We start from the raw sequence: 19,199 nt of genomic DNA, 5'->3' as shown, positions 1-19,199 counted from the left end.
AGCAGAATGATTTCTTTTAGAGAAAGTAACAAGTTTTTTTAAAGGTCCTGAGAATTTATTCATCTAATAACTGAAAGTTTGTACTCTGTGATCAACATCACCCCCTGGTCCCCCCAGCCCCGTCTCCCAGCCCTGTCCTCCTCCTGCTTTCCTCAGGCACGGGGTCCTACACTACCACCTCATGTGCTATCTGTCACGGGTCATACAGATGCTCACATTGGAGCTGAGAGCAGATTCTGTTTGTTCTCATTAGAAAAACAAAACTCTTTTGAGAGGTCAGACCTCATTCAACTCTTCTGTTCTGTTTGAAAATCGATGCACAGGAATTGAAATGATGAGCACAGAACAACTGCTTTTAAAAAACCAAGATTCACAGCCAGCGCACTCGATCAGGTTAGAGATCTGTTTCTGCAGAGATGTTACTCTCGATATTCACAAGAGCAATCGAGAGCCAGCCGCCCAGCTCAGCCACTTCTCAGACGCCAGACAGATGAAAGCATCAGTAAATCACCCAGCAGGAGAATATTCTCAATCGTCAACTAACCGTTCATTTAGCACAATGGCCTTTCAAGTGACAAACACAAGGAGTTCTGAGATCTTATAAAGGGTTTCAAGCAAATACAACTCAAGAAGGATGTCTCTAAAGCCAGCCCCCCAGTGCTCCCAGCACCAGGTCAGGGCTGTAACTGGCAGGAATTCCAGCGGGTGGCCCCTGATCCTGTGACCTAGAGTGGAGCCAGTAGAGAGCAGGTGTCCCCAGAAGCAAACTGGTGGGTCTATAAACAGCTAAAAGGGCACCAACAACTAACTCAGGGAGCTTGCGCCAGGCCCCCCTAGTTTACAAATCCAGGGATAGCCCAGCAGCATGTTCTTGGGGTGAGCATACATGGGGCACAGGGCATGGGGTGGCCTGGGTTCTCCTGCTGCTACCAAGACCGTGGACTTGACCCCCAGGCCCCAGCCCTGCCCTCCTCCCCACCTTTCCAGCACCCAGAGCTCCCACCCGGGCCTCAGGGGACACACGTGGTGGGCGCTCAGCATTGTAACAAGAAAAACCCCTCAGAGGCAACACGTCAAATGTGAGCAAAGGGAGCACCGGTGACATCTACCTTCTCCTTTGTGTGGGTTGTTTTCCTTAAAACCACAAAGCCAGGGTATGACCTGAGCAACAAAAATAACTCATTTCCAACCCAGCATCTCCCCGGCCACAGCAGATAAGGAAGCAGATGGAAGCATGTGCCCCAAAGCAGAGGCCCAGGGGCCACCAGGCCAACCAGGGGTTCCTTGAACCCACGATTCTGCATAGTGAGGTAGCAGTTCAGGTCTATAACCCTGCATGCACACCCTTCGGGGCCAGAGATGATGTTCTGGTTTCCCAATGGTGATGGGGTGTGGAGCAGCGCCTGTGAGGGGACCCAGGACCTGTGCACGAAGCAATAAACACAAACCACAAACAGGTTCCAGCATGTTGGGCGCTGGCTGGAAGGCAGCCTTCCTACCCCAGAGCTTCTGGGCTGCTCGGCTAAGCAAGCACAGTGGTCCAGCCCCGACTAGCCAAGCAGAGGGAGGTGGGAGGCCTGATTGAATGCCTTGGGGCCAGGCCTCCGCGGCTTCTCCGCCTCCCACCAGAGGGCAGTGCTGCGAATGCCCCAGATTTCTAAGCCCCTAAATCCTTTGGTACAAGATGCTGTGTGTCCAGACATGAAAGGAGCAGGCAGATGTGAGCCTGAGAAAAGACAAAGCCCGTATGCAAAGAAAAGGCTTCAGAGCTGTATTCATCCCTGGCTGGGCCAGGAGCCATCACTTCTGCCTGAGCAGCAGTGTGGACAGTCCACTCAGGGTGCAGGCCCTGTCCCACCGTCTCCGAGCAGCCACCCTACCAGTGCAACAGTCATTGACCAAAGCCAGGAAGGAACAGAATACTCCGCCCCTTCCCAAGTGGATGACACACACCAGGTGCCAAAGTTTTGTTAACCAGATGACATGCGAGACATAAAAACAGAACCAAGTCAAAAAGCGGAGGAGACGATGGAAGGGCCAAAGATGGAAGGACTGGAGTCTGCAAAGGCAAGTCACAGACCCTGGAGGGAGGAGGCTCTGTGCAGGACCACACAAGGCACACACGGCCGCTCGTGCCATTCGGCTGTCTGAGCTGCCAGCACAGGTGAGACCACTGACTAAGTCAAGTTCACCCATGCTTCAGCTGTCACTTGGCGGGGACCCTCGGCCCCCTCCACAAATAAGCTAGATGCTATAAATAGCTGGCCCACAATCATGTTTGCAAAATCCCCTCCCACTGCAGCAGGGAAGTGGCACTTCCAGAAGGGCACTGGTATCTGAAGGTAGCTCACCAAAATACGTACAAGTCATTCAAGGCCTGAGTTATAAACCACGTGGTTCAAACAGAAGAATGTCAAAGGTTCGTTGTACAAACTGATGTCACTACCAAGGAAACCACCAAGAAAGTGGAAAAGCTGGGGAGAGGGAGCTTACTCCTGCCAAACGAACTGACCTGTCCCAGTGACCCAAAGCCTACAAAGGAAAAAAGCAGGTCAGTGTACCCCAACAGAGAAAAGCACTTCTCAGTTCAAAGAAGGGTAAATCACTTGTGTTCTTGGAGGTGAGGGTGCTAAAGAGCAACAAGAACACACACACTGACGACCCAGTCAGTTCAGACTGTGGAATCACAGCAAAAGCACCAAGCTTGACACGCCAGAAAGGGGCAGAGCCCACAGAAAGGGCGTAACATCTAAGCAGGTGATCAAAGAATGGGGAGGAGCCTGGAATGCAGGCAGCTGGGCACACGTGAACCAGAGGGGCTCCCATGAGGGCCTGAGTCTCCATTCATAGGGCGAGCCCTGTCCAGGCCTGCCTGTCTGGAGGGGCGACAGGCTCTGCTCTGCCTGGTCACGCCCCTGCGTGTCACAACGAGCCCAGCACACTGCGGGGCCCGTGGGGGTGCCTGTGGACGGACACGCCACCCTGTGGCTGAATGAAGCGGGGCCTGGGCCCAGGGGGGCTCTGGGGCCCTCTTTAGAGGCCAGGCAGGTACAAGTCAAATAAACAACCATCTAGGGTCAAGTGGGCAAGAAAGTCAACCTGGATGTCTACTTCTCACGTTGTTTCTGAAGAAATCAGCTATCTCCAAACAACAGGTGTTTTCCTGGGCCAGCTCAGGTCAACGCCATGTCCTAGGCCACGACATCTAACTCAGTGCAGGTGGGAGAGCCCCCAGGACCTGTGGGGAGATATCTGACTGCATGTGAGCATGGAAAGGCTGAGAAGTCGATGAACTTGCCCTACGGACCATTCACAGCTGAAGCAAGAAGAGCTTGCACCTCGTCCTTTCTTAAAGGGGGAGGACTGCCCAGACCCGCTGGCCGCACGTCCCGTCACTAACAGCCCCATGTCCTACGGGCAGGACACTGACTCAGCTTTTCTTTTTGTAAACTGAGAGACCAAACTAATGGGCAACCTCAATCAATGATTTCGTCTTCTGCCCCAAATGTCATCCAAACTGATTAACTGGAGTCTCATGGCATCTCTTTTGCCTCTGGCAACCCTCTGGTTGAGAATTTCCCAAATTGCAAGGGAAGCTCAGATGGCAGAACCTAAGAATGCTCACAGACAATGTCCCGACAACACCTTTGTAAGTACACTAACAAGCAGTGGCTACTGGCTTAGGAGACCATCTGCTACGCTTAGTTGCGAGAAGACAAAAGATCTAAGCTTGTAACTGCACACATGAGCTTGTAATGCCCCACAAAGTTCTGTTCTCATGAAGTTCGAGAAGCAGTACCAGGCACAACCATGGCCCCAAGATGCGGCATACGTACTAGCTGCCAGAGAAGCCAGCGTGTCAGGGAAATCCAACTCACACACTTAACCAACAACCCCCTCCTTCGGCGATCCAGAGCATTTCTGGGAGCTATTCCTCACACCCCTCCCCTCAGTGCCTCTCCCATGAGCAGAATCCCCTTCCTGGGATATTAAAACTCCAGGTCCTGTCAATCTGCTCTGTCTGTCTCTCCCCTCCTTTGAGTAAAAGCATTTATCAGCAGGACTTCAGATTCTTCCCTCCCCAAAATTCAACCTCTTAAAAGATGGCGAAGGAAGTTCTTGCATCAGGATTATCTATCATAAATCCCAACTGCCCACAACTAAGACAATTATTACCAGATACCTTCTCCTTAACCTGAAAGGCCAGATTAATAAAGTTAAAAGAATGTGATGGTCAAAAGTCAAAGTGCTCTGACACACAATCCCATTTTCTGCAGTCCCAAGGAGACACTTCCAAGGAAGCTTGGCCTAGAGAAGACCCTCAGCAGAAGACAAAGAGAAAAATGGCCAAAATAATGGACAAAACTGGAAGGAAGTTTCCTCAGTCTCGAGAATGTAACAGGAATTGAAATCCACAATGGTTCTAGTTGAACACTAACTCAAATAGTACTTAAACACAGGGAAAAAAAAAAAAAAGGCACAAAAAAAAATGCTTAAAAAAAAAAAATCCAAAGTTTTAACACAATCCAACCAACAGCACCAGACAGATGAGTGAGGGTCTGTGGAACTTCTGCCAGCTGCCGACTCCAGGCCAGGCTAGTCTCCATGCCTTCAGTGCCCCCTCAGCACCAGGTCAACGGCCCCAGCGCCAGCCCCCCGACCCCTCCTCAGGGCGCCCACCGCGCCTACTCACATCAATCTCCCCGTCGTCGATCTCCCCGTCATCATCCTCTTTCCTCTTCTCCTTGGCAGCCTCCGGGGGCTCCTTGTCCTCCACGGTGCGGACCCCCGCCTTCCCCTCCTCCCCAGGAGCCCCCTCTCCACGCTCATCATCATCCTCAGGCCCGGCCTTCTCAGCGTCGTCCTCCTGCGCGCCAGGGGCCGGCTCCTCGGGCACCTCCTCATCGTAATCTAGCTCGTGCTCATCCAGGTCCCTGGTGACCGACGAGGCCTCGTCCCTCAGGTCGCTGGCACGGTCCCCCTCGGCTCGCGGGGGGCTGGCAGGGCCCCTGCTCAGCTCCTGAGCCTCAGAGTCCCGGTCGTCCTCGTCGGAGCGACTCTCCTCGTCCTCCTGGCTCAGTCCTGGGGCCACGCTCTCCTCATCCTCCAAGTCGGAAGCCCTCCCACCCGCCGCGTCCAGATCCTGCTCAGACCCGCTTTCCCTCAGGATGTCATCGTCCGAGAGCCCCTGCTGCTCTTCTTCTTCGTCCTCTGCAGAGCGAGGGTCCCGGTCAGGGCTCTCGGCCACATCCATCAGTACCCACGGTTCTGCAAAAGAAAGAGAACACACTCAGAGCATCCAGCAGAAGGGCCAGTCAGTCTCGTGTGGGTCTCCTGGCCCCAAGAGGGCTTGGACCTGTGGCTGCCCGGCTCCTCCACATCCCAGCGGCACCAGGCACCACAGCCCAGGCCTCCATGGGGCCAGGCTGGGCTCACTGAGCTGGGCATCGGGAGCTCCACACTGGGAGCCACCGGGTGCCAAGAGCCCCAGCATGCCCCCCTCCTCCCAGGGCAACCCAAGCTTATCTTGAGCAGGAAGATGGGCACCATAAACAACAGCTTTTTGGGCTCTTAAAGTAATTTCTTTTGAAATTCAGGAGGATGTGCATTAGGAACAAGGTGACAACACACCTGACCACTGTCTGGAGCCCCCCACAGGGTCTGGAGCACAAACCCGACTGCCTCGGACAGTCCCCAGGACGCAGGCTGTCTCTGCTCCTGCCTAGGTCTCTCCAGGGCTAGGCCTGTGACTGCCAAGTCACAATCACTGGGGGTGATCCTTAAACTGAAGGTCCTTCTGGAGCCACCAAGGGACGCCAGAAGGCCTCCATGCACCCTGATTCTCAAGAAGTACCTTTCCAGGATGGGCATGCTGCAGGAAACAACTCTGGCAGAAAATCATATGTGTTTCAGTAGTTTCAAATATAAAAACACTGTCATCCTAGAAGATTTCTTTTCTATTTTTACTAACTAGATTTAATTATAAACTGACTATTTCCTGGTTTTCCCACCCTAATGTGCAAAGACAAAAAATTGTCCCATTTGTTCTAAACACAGGCTGCATAAGCTGGGGTGAGACAGTGTATGTGTGTGCGTGTGCGTGTGCGAAATCAACACCAAATAGCCAACCAACACCACACAGCCTACACGCGAACACTGACCGTCCACCAGGCCAGGGGTCACCATCAAGCTGGTGTGCAAGAGCAGGAACAGCGAAAGGTTTAATGTTCACCTGAGTCTTCAAGACTTTTTATTAAAAACAATGTATGCCACAGTCATGTTACATGGTACCTTGATGAAACCTGAAAACACACATACCCGTATTTGTATAATTATATAAAGTTATTTATGCATTCATATATAACCAAAGTTTTAAAGTATATCTTTTAAATGTACACCTTCAAAAGGAGAATGTGTGTTTAAAGATGCGCATATCAAGAACTGGTATCTGAACTCATAGTTAAAAAATTTTTTTTGCTGATAACGGATATTATTAAAATTCAGCAAACATAAGGACAAATCACTTAAAATTCATCACTTTATAAATAGTCAGCAGTGAAAGGAATTTACAAACCAATCCATTTAAAGTCACTTAAAAGTAGACAGCTTGGAAAACGATTCCCTTTGCGGCCTTCTAACAACACTGTCCAGAGGCAGGCCTGCTGAAGGAATTATTAACATTAAAAAGTCAGTCCTAAAGCGCTGTATTTTGCTGCCTCCCTGCACAGGGCAGAGCTTGTCACCACATACATCCCTCTTGCTAGAAGAGCAAGACCAGGGCGACTGGCAAGGTGAGAAAGCTACCAAGACAGGGCCCACATCCTCACCTCCTCCAGACACAGCATTGGGCATACGGCAACCAGTCGGGGGCCAGTGGCAAACCAGCAGCCTCCAGCCCCACCTTAGCTGATATCAATGAAATGTATGAGATTTTCCTTGGTATACAATGTCCTATGCCTACCCTAGCATAGCTTTTACTACACTGTGCGTAAGAAACCTCTCCATAGAGAGGCAGGGACTTTCACTCCCCAGTTGCTCAGGCTGGCCCCCAGGACCCTGAAGGCAGGCAGTCATATACAACTGGTCACTAAGCCTCAGACAAATTCCGATTGTCACATAGTACAGTCTAACGGCAACCTCGGGAACCAAGTTGCCTCTGAAATTAATCAGCTAGTAACCAAAATTAAGTGTCCTCTTAAACTAGCTTAAAATCTACACAACTGCTACTTGAGCCTTGCAACATACTATCCTGTTCACTGTTCCTGGCACCAAGGCTGCTTGCCAGTAACATGATAACAGTCCCTTCCTGGGGCCCAGGTGCCAAAAGGTTCCATTGTCATGATTGGTCCAACCAAATTGCTTTGTGCATTTTGGCAAACTTGGATTTAAATCCTAGGGTAAGAAATGGAAGAAAAAGAGCCCCTAGCTTCAGATATACAAACTCAAGCAAGTGGACCACGTCTTTCTGGGACATGGGGATCAGTGTGGGCCTCTGAATCAGAACCCGAATCCTCGCTCCACTGCCTGCCGGCCTTAGGGTCCTGAACAAATTACGTAAACTTGCCAGACGCCAGTTTCTTTATCTGAAATATGGGGAAACAGCATCCACTCTAAAGTCACTGCAGCAGCGAGATGAGACAAAGCTGATGGCTTCCAACACCCGTGTCCCACTCCCCACGAGACTGCCCAGGGGCCAGTCACCCAACACATACCAGAGAACGCACTCAGCACGATCACGTCTTCTCAACAACTCTGCAGCAAAATCAACAGCCACCCGACCTGCGGCGAGACTACTGCTCTGCCAGGCACTGGATCTAGTCTCTTACATCGACCTTTCAGACAAACGTTACCCCTCACAGAGAAGGAAACGGAGTCACCTGGCCACTGAGTGCAGTCCAAGCTGGAGTCTCTACTCTGCTGCCCAATCCTGGAGCCAGCCCGATGCAGAACATGAGCTCCTGCTACCTGCCCTGGGACTAACTGCCACACACCACCATTGTTCTACAGGAAAACAGGACCTGAGCGCCAAATGACTCCACAAATTCTGTTCTGGAATACAGCCCTCACACTGACTGGGGACTTCCACTGACCCAAGAGATTTGTCTGTTGTTCTCTTCTCCCTTCTCAAGTTTTGTGCTGATCCATCTGGCTTCCTGTCCGAGCCCTTCTAGAACCCCAAAGACGGCTTTTTACAGACATGGAAAAGTTACTATATTGTCCATACAGACTATTAGGTAAAAAATAGTGATGATCATACAGAAATCGAACTTGTGACACCACTTATTTTAAATGTGTCTCAAGTTTGAAACTTCCAGGCACTTAAAACTAACGGTAAACCTAACAAAAGAAATCCCCCAAAGGTGCACACTTGTATACCAATACCACAGGAAACGCCGCCTCAAACTAAAATCCCAAGGCTGCTGGATGGTGTGTGGAAAGAAGTCCTCACAGAGCCTGAATGCGCCCCCCAGTTTGTACTATGGAAATCACTTCACCCTCCTCCCCAAGCACAGAGCTATCTTCCCTCCTCTAAAGAGCTATTTTTAGCAAAAGGCCCTTTGTGCACCTGCTTCAATCCAGGTGGACAAGTGCTATCAGCCTTCCACTGGCGGCAGGGTGGGGAAGGGCACAGATGGCTTTGAGAATCTGAGGAAGGGGATGGCTCTTCTCCCTAGAAAAACCTGGACATAAGCAATTTATCTCCCATTTCTGGGAGTTCAAAACCTCCCTAGACTGAGAACCACTGCCCTGAGTATGTTGTGTAGTATTCTACCATATGCCCACACTCACCACGCTATACTGCCATTATCGGTTTGCAAAGTCTGTTGGGAGACATCCCCCCCATGAAGGGCGTGAGTGGAAGGACTCAGACTCTCCTCGGTCCTCTGAACTCAGCAAATGCTACCACACAACTTACTGTCTGAACCTGGGGGCACTGCTGACAACTACCACAGGCACGAGTCACAGCCTTCCTAGGCACACCAGGACACACAGTCACCCGCAGGCGGCCCTGACACTCTCCTGGGGAAAGAGACTCACTTTTTCTCTCCCTGTGGAATCTCCTGGGATTTTACAATCTGAGGCTACATCCAGGTGAACAGCTTGCAGAGGAAAACATACCAAAGAACTGACTTATCAGAAGCACCCCGAGTGACATCTTGTTGGGCAGGAGGGGACTACCGCTAGGGGTCAGAATGCAGTTTGTGTTTTAGGCCCACTCTGGGAGAGTTAACTGGTTCTCTGGGCATCAGTGTCCTATTCCAAGATTAATTCAACTTGGCAATTATGTGAGTAAGTGCTATGCGTCAGGAGCCAGGAAAACATGTGGTCTACTGAGTGTACACAGTGAAACACAGGGTCCTCTGGGCACGTCTTCACAACTCCCAGGCTCACAACACTTACTTAGTGTGTTCTTCTCACACAATCACCCTATCGTCAGGCATTCTTGGCAAAGTTTATAACTCTTTAGGCCTTTGATTCACAAGATAGTGAAACTGCCTGGAAAAGAGAGTAACAGTGTCCATCACTGTGTCTCCACAGCGCAGTACACTAGCAGATGGAAATTTACAGATGCTTGTCAAATAAATCACAGAGTCTCCTTGGGTTGTAAATTACCTGTTGCATGCCAGAAAGAAACTTGAAATAAGTGTCTACTTTTTAGAAGACTGTTCTGGAACTGAGACAGAGTGGTGCTGCCTCCTTTTCCAGAGGTCATTCTGGAAGGCTGCACCCCGACTCCAAGGGCACTGCTAAAATACAGAACATTTGGGAACTTTTCTGAGAGAACTTTAGAACATGCAATACAATCCCCGGGCACTCTCAGTGGCAGCAAATCTTCCCTCCCTCAAGGTGGGTCAGCAGAAAGCCATTCAAAGCCTGGTCTGGTTAAGTGAGGTGAGTTCCCAAGCCAGGTAAGACGATTTCGGGTCAAACATGTGGTGTGACTGTTGATTTTTCTCCTATGGCTTGCATATTTACTACCTAAACAGGACTTCTAAAGAGATTCTGGCAAAAAAGCACCAATGAAATACAAGTCTAACCTTCCAGGACAACAATTTTTAATAGAGCTGTCCCTATCTGAATGCCCAAGTTCTGGTACATCTGGTTAAAATTCATGTTCATAACTTCATAGCTTTACAATATCCAAAAGAAGGATGTCAAGACTGGGGATAGACATCATCCCCAAACAGACTAAGCCTGAACCAAACGACTTCTCAGGGAGGAAGCACTCACCTTGAGATGATCTGTGAAAAAGGAAAACACCTCCTTTGCTCTCTGGAATGGTCTCATAAAACTATCTTACCCACCAAAAACTGGAGAGAAATTCTAGCCTCCAGGACATTTGTGACTGGTTTCCAGAGCTGGGTGGGTTCCACACTTGTGCTCAGATTGTAACATCATCAGGCAACAATGCCCCTGCCTGGGAAGCAGGAATTGGCCTGGGTCCAGCTTCACCCTGAGAATCCCAACCTCTGCTCTGGGACAGGACCACTCCACAGGCGACACGAAGGAGAAAGGATGAAAGCCACTGCTATGCCCCTAAACGCACTTTTCTTCCATTCTCCCCAAACGGATCTAAAGACTGACCTGCTCTCACAGATGTAGAGCTGAACAGCTCATATAATATGATCAACCACTCTATCCAGCAAACTCAGCTGTCATAAAGTATTCAGGAAAACTTAAGTTTTAGCAGGAGTAAGGCGGGAAGTTTTTAAGTCTTAGGTTCTCCCAGCAATGACCCGGCATCCTATGGGCTTTCAACCAAAGGGGCACAGGGAAGTTTATTCCAGAGTGGCGTGCGTCTTGGGGCACAGCCAATAGATCCAACCTGTGCCGCCCGGGAAGTCGAGGGAGCAAGTTCCAGGAGGATCCAGAGAGCTCAAAGCTCCCAAAGAGCCTATTCTCAGTCCGGAGGGCGAACTTGCGTGCCTCCTTCCGCACCCCCATCTTTGTGGGCGGAAAGCAGTGCCACGCGAATGTCCCGGAAGAGAAATGACAGCTTCGGGAGACCAACCCCACGACGGAGTGCGGAGGCAGCCGCCAGGCGCTCGAGCTTAGAGGGATTCAGGACCCCCGGCCAGTTCGTCCGGACCGAACCTGGGATCGTGCCTAGCTCAGCGTCCTCTTCCCGGGGCCCGAGAGTCACGCTTCGGCCGGGGGCAGCCTGGAGTGCTCCCCGGAGGCAGAGGCGGCGAGGCTCCGGGCCTCGGCTCAGTGCCGCCGCCACGCTCCTTGCCCGGCCGCCTCGGCCTCTTTCTCCCGCCGGCCAGGCCTCCCAGCCACCACCACCACTTACCTCAGCTCGAGGGCAGAGAGGGGGCCACGGCTTCGCAGGGGTCGGGACGGCGCGGAGAAGGCGTCTTTCGGCCCTTCCGCTGCTCCCAGGCTCCGGCTTCAGGCACGACGCGGGCGGAACAAACGGGCTCCACTAGCCGCGGGGGCCGGCCATTGTGCGACGTCATCAGGCCGCGACGGTTATCTGCGGGCCGGCGGGCTTCCCTCGCTCGCCACGCCCCCCACCTGCTTCCTTCCGGCCTCCGCGCCCCCGCCCCCGTGCGGCCCCGCCCCCTCGGGGCGCGCCCGCCCGAGTCATGGCGCAGGCGCGGCCGGGGCCCCGACCCTAGGGCGGGTCTCAGAGCGCGCGCACCGCCCATCGAGGTGCGAGGAAGGATGTCCGCGGCGCGTGGTCACGTGAAGTACTGGCGCAGGTTCCCGACTAGCCGTCCGCTGTTCCCGCTGTACCCGACCAGGCATAGCTGGGTCCCGCGACGTCACGGCTCAGCGCTTACCTTCTCCAGTCCTGCTGAAGAGCCCCCGGCCTAAAGTTAATCCTTTTCGGGAAATGAGTTTAAATAACAAAACTTAGACCTTTTACATTGCTTACTAGGGACTACATAGCTCCCTCTGTTAAAATATCAGTTCAACACAAAATTAATCATTTTCGAAAACCTGAGTTTAAATGTCAAAGTTTAAACGTTTTAGAAACTATTTCTGTGGTACTAAATAGCTCTTGCTTTATAAAATATAATCAGTCCAACACAAAATTTAATCATTTTTTGATACTGAGTTTAAATGTCAAAGCTTAAAAGTTTTAAGCTAATCCTCATGCGGTTAAAAAGTATCAACAGGTCCAAGATCTAATCACTTAGATGCTAAACCTATCAAGTCTAATTGATATTGCAGCCTCTCCCTAGAGTGGAAATTTAAACCCATTAGTCTGCAACCCAACAGTCTGATCAGCACTAGGGAGATGACCTGTATATGACCCCTCCCCTTCCTAAAGTAAGGCACCCTTGTAGGAGCAACCTACCCTCTTAGCTTCCTTTTCCCACCCTCTGTGCCCATAAAGACCCAGTTCTCCCCAGTCAGTCTCTCCCATCAGGAAGTTTCCATAAGCCTCTTATCCTTATCCCTCAGAGGGCAAACAGGATGAAAACCACAAACACAGAAAACTAACCAAACTGATCAAATGGACCACAGCCTTGTCTAATGCAATGAAACTATGAGCCATGCTGTGTAGGGCCACCCGAGATGGACGGGTCGTGGTGGAGAGCTCTGATAAAACATGGTCCACTGGAGAAGGCAATGGCAAGCAACTTCAGAGTTCTTGCCTTGAGAACCCCATGAACAGTATGAAAAGGCAAAAAGATATGACACTGAAAGATGAACTCCCCAGGTCCGTAGGTGCCCAATATACTACTGGAAATCAGTGGAGAAATAACTCCAGAGAGAATGAAGAGACAGAGCCAAAGCAAAAACAACACGTTTGTGGATGTGACTAGTGATGGAAGTAAAGTCTAATGCCGTAAAGAACAACATTGCATAGGAACCTGGAATGTCAGGTCTATGAATCAAGGTAAACTGGAAGTGGTTGAATAGCAGATGGCAAGAGACATCAACCTTTAGGAATCAGTGAATTAAAATGGACAGAAATGGGTGAATTTAACTCAGATGACCATTTTATTTACTAATGTGGGCAAGAATCCATTAGAAGAAATGGAGTAGCCCTAAATCGGTCAACAAAAGAGTCCAAAATGCAGTACTTGTGTGCAATCTCAAAAACAACGGAAAGAACTCTGTTAGTTTCCAAGGCAAACCATTCAGCATCACAATAATCCAAGTCTGTGCCCCAACCAGTAATGCTGAGAAGCTGAAGCTGAGCGGTTCTATGAAGACCTGCAAGACCTTCTAGCACCCAAAAGAGATGTCCTTTTCATTCTGGGGACTGGAATGCAAAAGTAGGAAGTCAAGAGATACTTGGGAGTAACAGGCAAATTTGGCCTCTGAGTACAAAATGAAGTTGGGCAAAGGCTAACAGAGTTTTGCCAAGAGAACGTACTGGTCATGGCAAACACCCTCTTCCAACAACACAAGAGGCAACTCTACACATGGACATCACCAGACTGTCAACACCAAAATCAGATTGATTATATTCTTTGCAGCCAAAGATGGAGAAGCTCTATACAGTCAGCAGAAACAAGACCAGGAGCTGACTGTGGCTCAGATCATGAACTCCTTTTTGCCAAATTCAGACTTGAATTGAAGAAAGTAGTGAAAACCACTAGACCATTCAGGTAAGACCTATATTAAATCCCTTACAATTATACAGTGGAAGTGACAAATAGATTCAAGAGATTAGATCTGATAGCGTACCTGAAGAACTATGGACAGAGCTTCATGACATTGTACAGGAAGCAGTGATCAAGACCCATCCCCAAGAAAAAGAAATGCAAAAAGGCAAAATGGTCGTCTGCAGAGGCCTTACAAATAGCTGAGAAAAGAAGAGAAGTGAAAGGCAAAGGAGAAAAGGAAAGATACACCCATTTGAAGGCAGAGTTCCAAAGAATAGCAAGGAGACATAAGAAAGCCTTCCTCAGCGATCAATGCAAAGAAATAGAGGAAAACAATAGATTGAGAAAGACTAGATATCTCTTCAAGAAAATTGGAGATACCAAGGGAACATTTCTTGCAAAGATGGGCACAATAAAGGACAGAAATTGTGTGGACCTAACCGAAGAGATTAAGAAGAGGTGGGAAGAATACACAGAACTATACAAAAAAAATCTTCATGACCCAGATAATCACGATGGTGTGATCACTCACCTAGTGCCAGACATCCTGGAATGCAAAGTCAAGTAGGCTTTAGGAAGCATCGATAGAAACAAAGCTAGTGGAGGTGATGGAATTCCAGCTGAGCTACTTCAAATCCTAAAAGATGATGCTGTTAAAGTGCTTCACTCAATATGCCAGCAAATTTGGAAAACTCAGCAGTGGCCACAGGACTGGAAAAAGTCAGTTTTCATTCCAATCCCAAAGAAAGGCAATGCCAAAGAATGCTCAAAGTGAGTGAAGTTGCTCAGTCGTGTCCGACTCTTTGCGACCCCCTACCAGGCTCCTCCATCCATGGAATTTTCCAGGCAAGAGTACTGGAGTGGGTTGCCATTTCCTTCTCCAGGGGATATTCCCGACCCTGGGATTGAGCGCAGGTCCCTTGCATTGCAGGCAGATGCTTTACCATCTGAGCCACCAGGTAAGTTCCTCTAAGAATGCTCAAACTACCACACAATTGCACTCATCTCACACACTAGCGAAGTAATGCTCAAAATTCTCCAAGCCAGGCTTCAACAGTACACGAACTGTGAACTTCCAGATGTTCAAGCTGGATTTAGAAAAGCTGGAGGAACCAGAGACCAAATTGCCAACATCCATTGGATCATAGAAAAAGTGAGAAAGTTCCGGAAAAACATCTACTTCTGCTTTATTGACTATGCCAAAGCCTTTGACTGTGTGCATCACAACAAACTGGAAAATTCTTAAAGAGATGGGAATATCAGGCCATCTTACCTGCCTCCTGAGAAATCTGTATACGGGTCAAGAAGCAACAGTTAAAACTGGACATGGAACAACAGACTGGTTCCAAATTGGGAAAGGAATACATCAAGGCTGTATATTTTCACCCTGCTCATTTAACTTATATGCAGAGTACATCATGCGAAGTGCCAGGCTGGATGAAGCACAAGCTGGAATCAAGATTGCTGGGAGAAATATCAATAACCTCAGATATTCAGATGACACCACCTTTATGGCAGAAACAGAAGAAGAACTAAAGAGCCTCTTGATGAAAGTGAAAGAAGAGAGTGGAAAAGTTGGCTTAAAATTCAGCATTCAGTAAACTAAGATAATGGCATCTTGTCCCATCACTTCATGGCAAATAGATGGGGAGACAATGGAAACAGTGAGAGTCTGTATTTTGGAGGGCTCCAAAATTACTGCAGATGGTGACTGCAGCCATGAAATTAAAAGATGCTTGCTCCTTGGAAGAAAAGCTGTGATCAACCTAGACAGCATATTAAAAAGAAGGGACATTACTTTGCCAACAAAGGTTCATCTAGTCAAAGCTATGGTTTTTCCAGTAGTCATGTATGGATGTGAGAGTTGGACTGTGAAGAAAGCTGAGCGCTGAAGAATTGATGCTTTTGAACTGTGGTGTTGGAGAAGACTCTTGAGAGTCCCTTGGACTGCAAGGAGATCCAACCAGTCCATCCTAAAAGAGATCAGTCCTGGGTGTTCATTGGTAGGTCTGATGTTGAAGCTGAAACTCCAATACTTTGGCCACCTGATGTGAAGAGCTGATTCACTGGAAAAGACCCTGATGCTGGGAAAGATTGAGGGCAGGAGGAGAAGTGGACGACAGAGGATGAGATGGCTGGATGGTATCACTGACTCAATGGCCATGGGTTTGGGTGGACTCTGGGAGTTGGTGATGGACAGGGAGGTCTGGCTGTGCTGCGGTTCATGGGGATGCAAAGAGTCAGACACGACTGAGAGACTGAACTGAACTGAACTGATGCTGAAGCTGAAACTCCAATACTTTGGCCACCTGATGCAAAAAACTGACTCATTGCAAAGACGTGATGCTGGGAAAGATTGAAGGCAGGAGAAGGAGGGGATGATAGAGGATGAGATGGAAGGATGGCATCACTGACTCAATGGGCATGAGTTTGAGCAAGTTCTCGGAGTTGGTGATGAACAGAGAGGCCTGGCGTGGTATAGTCCATGGGGTCAAAAAGAGTCAGACACAGCTGAGCGACTGAACTGAACTGAACAGTGCCCATAAAAATCTCCATTTTGTACAGCTTCTAGAAGCCTGCTAAATGGGATGCTGCCTGATTCATAAATTGTTGAATAAAGCTAATTAGATCTTCAAATTTACTCAGTTGAATTTTTAAACACTGATTTCTTTTTAAAAAGTTAATTCAAGAAACAACAAAAAAATGTAATCAGCTCAACACAAAAGTTAATCATTCTTTAGATACTGCCTTTAAATATCAGAGCTTAAAATTTTATGCCATTTCCATGGGGATCAACAACTCTGCATCTTAGTAAATGCAATCAGCTTAATATGATGTCACCTTTCCTTGATCAGAAGGACATTATGTGGCATTTGGAGCATTTTTACCAACTGCCTTCATAGTCCCCTGGGCAGAACCCCACCAAGGCTTCTGCAGAGCTTCAAACTCTCCCTGTTAGAATAGGAACCTGCACTTAGAGGGACCCTGGGCTTAGTCAAATGCTCTGTTGTCCTCGCCTTAAAATACTGTATCATTTTTGAAGAAAATCAAATCATTTTCACTTTGCAATGGGCCCTGCATGAATACATAAGGGTAGGAAGAAACTGAGGTCATCGACAAAGAGCTACCATACGACCTATGATGTCACTCCCAAAGAAATGAAACACAAAAACCTAATCCCGAATCTTCCAGCAGTGTTATTCACAACAGCCCCAGAGTGGAAACAGCCTAGGTGTCAATGGACTGATGATGGGCCAAGAAAATGTGGTCCAGGGAATTTCCTGCGGTCCAGTGGTTAGAACTCAGGGCTCTCACCGCTAAGAGCCTGGGTTCAATCCCTGGTCAAGTAACCAAGATTCCACAAGTGTGGCAGTGTGGCAAAAAACAAACAAACAAACAAAAAAAACAAACGGCTATCCGAACGGTAGAATACTACTCAGAGGTATAAAACGGTGAAGTCTGTTAAGAAGAGATACCACAGTCCAATGGTAAGAGGACACAAGAAAGTGGAAGGGGGCTCTTGCCAGAGCCCAGATCTCAGATTTCCAGGCTTCAGAACTGTGAGAAATAGGTGCCTTGTTTAAGCCCCCCAGTCTGTGGGGTCTGTTATGGCGTCCTGGGCTGACTAATACATTCAATTTACATGAACTATCCAGAAGAGGCAATCCACAGAGTCAGGAAGTAGGTGAGAGGTTACCAGGGACTGGGGGAGATGGGCTGGGGAGTGATTGCTTAATGGGAACAAAGGTTCTTTCAGGGATGATAAAAATATTCGGGAGTCAGGTAGTGGTGATGGTTGTATAACTTCATGAATGTATAAGAAATCACTGAGTTGTGCACTTTAAAAGGGTGGATTTTATGGTGTATGAGTTATTCTTAAATAAAGCTATTATTTTTTAAAGAAGAAAAGAAGGGAGATAGTAGAGGAGGTGGGGGAAAACCCCAACTGGGAACTGAGAGGTAGTGGGAGAGGCTTGAAGGGGGGGACTCCTCATTGCTGAACCTCGAAGTGTCCTCCCATTTCTCCCCCTGCGCCCCTGTTTCCTGCTTTGTCACAGCCCCTGACTCCCAGCCTCTCCCAGGCACTCAGAACCACCTTCCTAAATCTCGGGTTGGTTCTGGTCTCATCGCTCCAGCTTGAGGTCTCTCCAGCAACTCCCCCTGCCCCCAGCATGCCGCCCCTACACTGTACCCCCAGCCCCTGCCTGCCCCGCTGCCCGCGTGCTCACTCCTTCGCCCTGGACTCATCACATCTTTCTGTGCTCCCAGGTCTTTGCAGGAGCCACTGCTGCCGCCTGGAACAGCCTTCCACCTTTCACCGGGCTCACTCTTTTCTCCAGGCCACACCTTTGATGGACCTCCTCCTAGGCCCCTGGCTGGCTTGGCAGCTGTGCTGTGAGCTCCTGGATCGCCTGTAACCCCAAGTCAAACGCCATGTTACAACATCCAGAGTGTGTGTGTATAGTAGGGGCGGGGGAGGGTGCATTTAGAAAGACTGACAGTGGCCAAGATGGGATCAGAGCCCAGGTCTCTGAGTCCAAATCCTGAAACCTTGAGGCCCCAGGTGAAGGATGCAGGCAGCGCTCTCTAGGCCTCAGCATTCCAGGTCTTCGAAGTGGGGCAGTTCACACCTGCTGCTTCCCTCTCAGGATGAAGGAAGAGACAAGAGGTGCCAAGCATCTGTTCTTGTGTGGAGTGCTGAATCACCGCCTGCCTGGTGCCCTGCATCTCACGAAACCCCTGGGAGGCAGCACCCACATTCTCTCCATCGTACAGTCAAGGAAATAGAAGCTGTACCATCACAGAGATGGGATTCCAGCCTGGGCAGCCTGATCACAAAACCCAAGTGGCCATATCACGGTGCCCTGGTTGGGGCTGTTGGGTAAGAGAAATGTAAACTCTGTGGATGAATTATCTACTCCCAAAGAAAGTGAGGCTTTTCCCGGCAGTTGGTTCCTGCCCAGGTCGCTGCCCAGGTGAGTTTGCTTCTCGGCGTCACCAGGGCTGATCTGCGCTCCCTGGATGGGGCCTGGGCCCACCTCCCTCTCCGCAGGCTCCACCTGCAGCCTGGCTCTCCTGGGGCCACCTGGTCTGGCTCTGCTCCTACCTGCCCTACCTCGTGGGGCAGTGCCCTCCGTTTGTCCCCGAGGTTTTCCCCAGGGTGGGAGCTTCCCTCGAGCCCCCGAGGGTGTGTCCCGCCTCCTCAGTTCAGCAAGCTGTGCCCAACACCAGGGTGGGCGCGGGGCTCATTCAGTCCTCTCCCTTGGCTCAGAGCTCATCCCCTTGCTGCCCCTCCTCCCGCAACTGCCTGCTTCCAAGTGCCTCAACGCATGTGTGTGTGTCCTTATGAGTGTGTCCAGGGGCACAGGTGAGCTCCCCATGAGGGCCACTGTCTGAAAACTGCAGTTGGGAAAGTGGATCTGCTGGAAGGATCCACCGGAGGTGGGAACCAGGAGGTCTTGCCTCTTCAAGTGGCCAAACCCCCGCTGGCCTCTGTGGCTGCCTCATGCTGTCACCAGAGAGCGCCCCCCTCCAGATCCCAGCATTTGGGGTCCTAGCTGGGTGGGCTTCAGATTCTCAGACATTCACAGGCTGTCTGTCCCCTGTACCGGCGCATGGGCACATGAT

The 19,199-nt window shown here is 49.8% G+C and overlaps 1 protein-coding gene across 4 annotated transcripts in view; it reads right to left on the bottom strand.

Annotated features, from left to right (window-relative positions):
• The window catches only part of ZC3H18 (zinc finger CCCH-type containing 18), a 41,742-nt gene extending 30,290 nt beyond the window's left edge, over positions 1 to 11,452 (bottom strand). For all 4 annotated transcript variants that reach the window (XM_042231543.1, XM_027977731.2, XM_042231545.1 and 1 more), the window contains exons 1-2: positions 11,297 to 11,452; positions 4,694 to 5,268 (exon numbers count right to left, since the gene is read on the bottom strand). In XM_042231543.1, coding sequence (XP_042087477.1) covers positions 4,694 to 5,254 — 561 coding nt within the window. In that variant the 5' untranslated portion in view covers positions 5,255 to 5,268; positions 11,297 to 11,452. The remainder of the gene's footprint in view (positions 1 to 4,693; positions 5,269 to 11,296) is intronic.
• Positions 11,453 to 19,199: the final 7,747 nt, after the last annotated feature.

This window comes from Ovis aries, chromosome 14 (genome assembly GCF_016772045.2).
Source record: "Ovis aries strain OAR_USU_Benz2616 breed Rambouillet chromosome 14, ARS-UI_Ramb_v3.0, whole genome shotgun sequence".
NCBI lineage: Eukaryota > Metazoa > Chordata > Mammalia > Artiodactyla > Bovidae > Ovis > Ovis aries.
The sequence above is the reverse complement of the archived record's forward strand: the minus strand, read 5'-3'. Positions and strand labels throughout refer to the sequence as shown.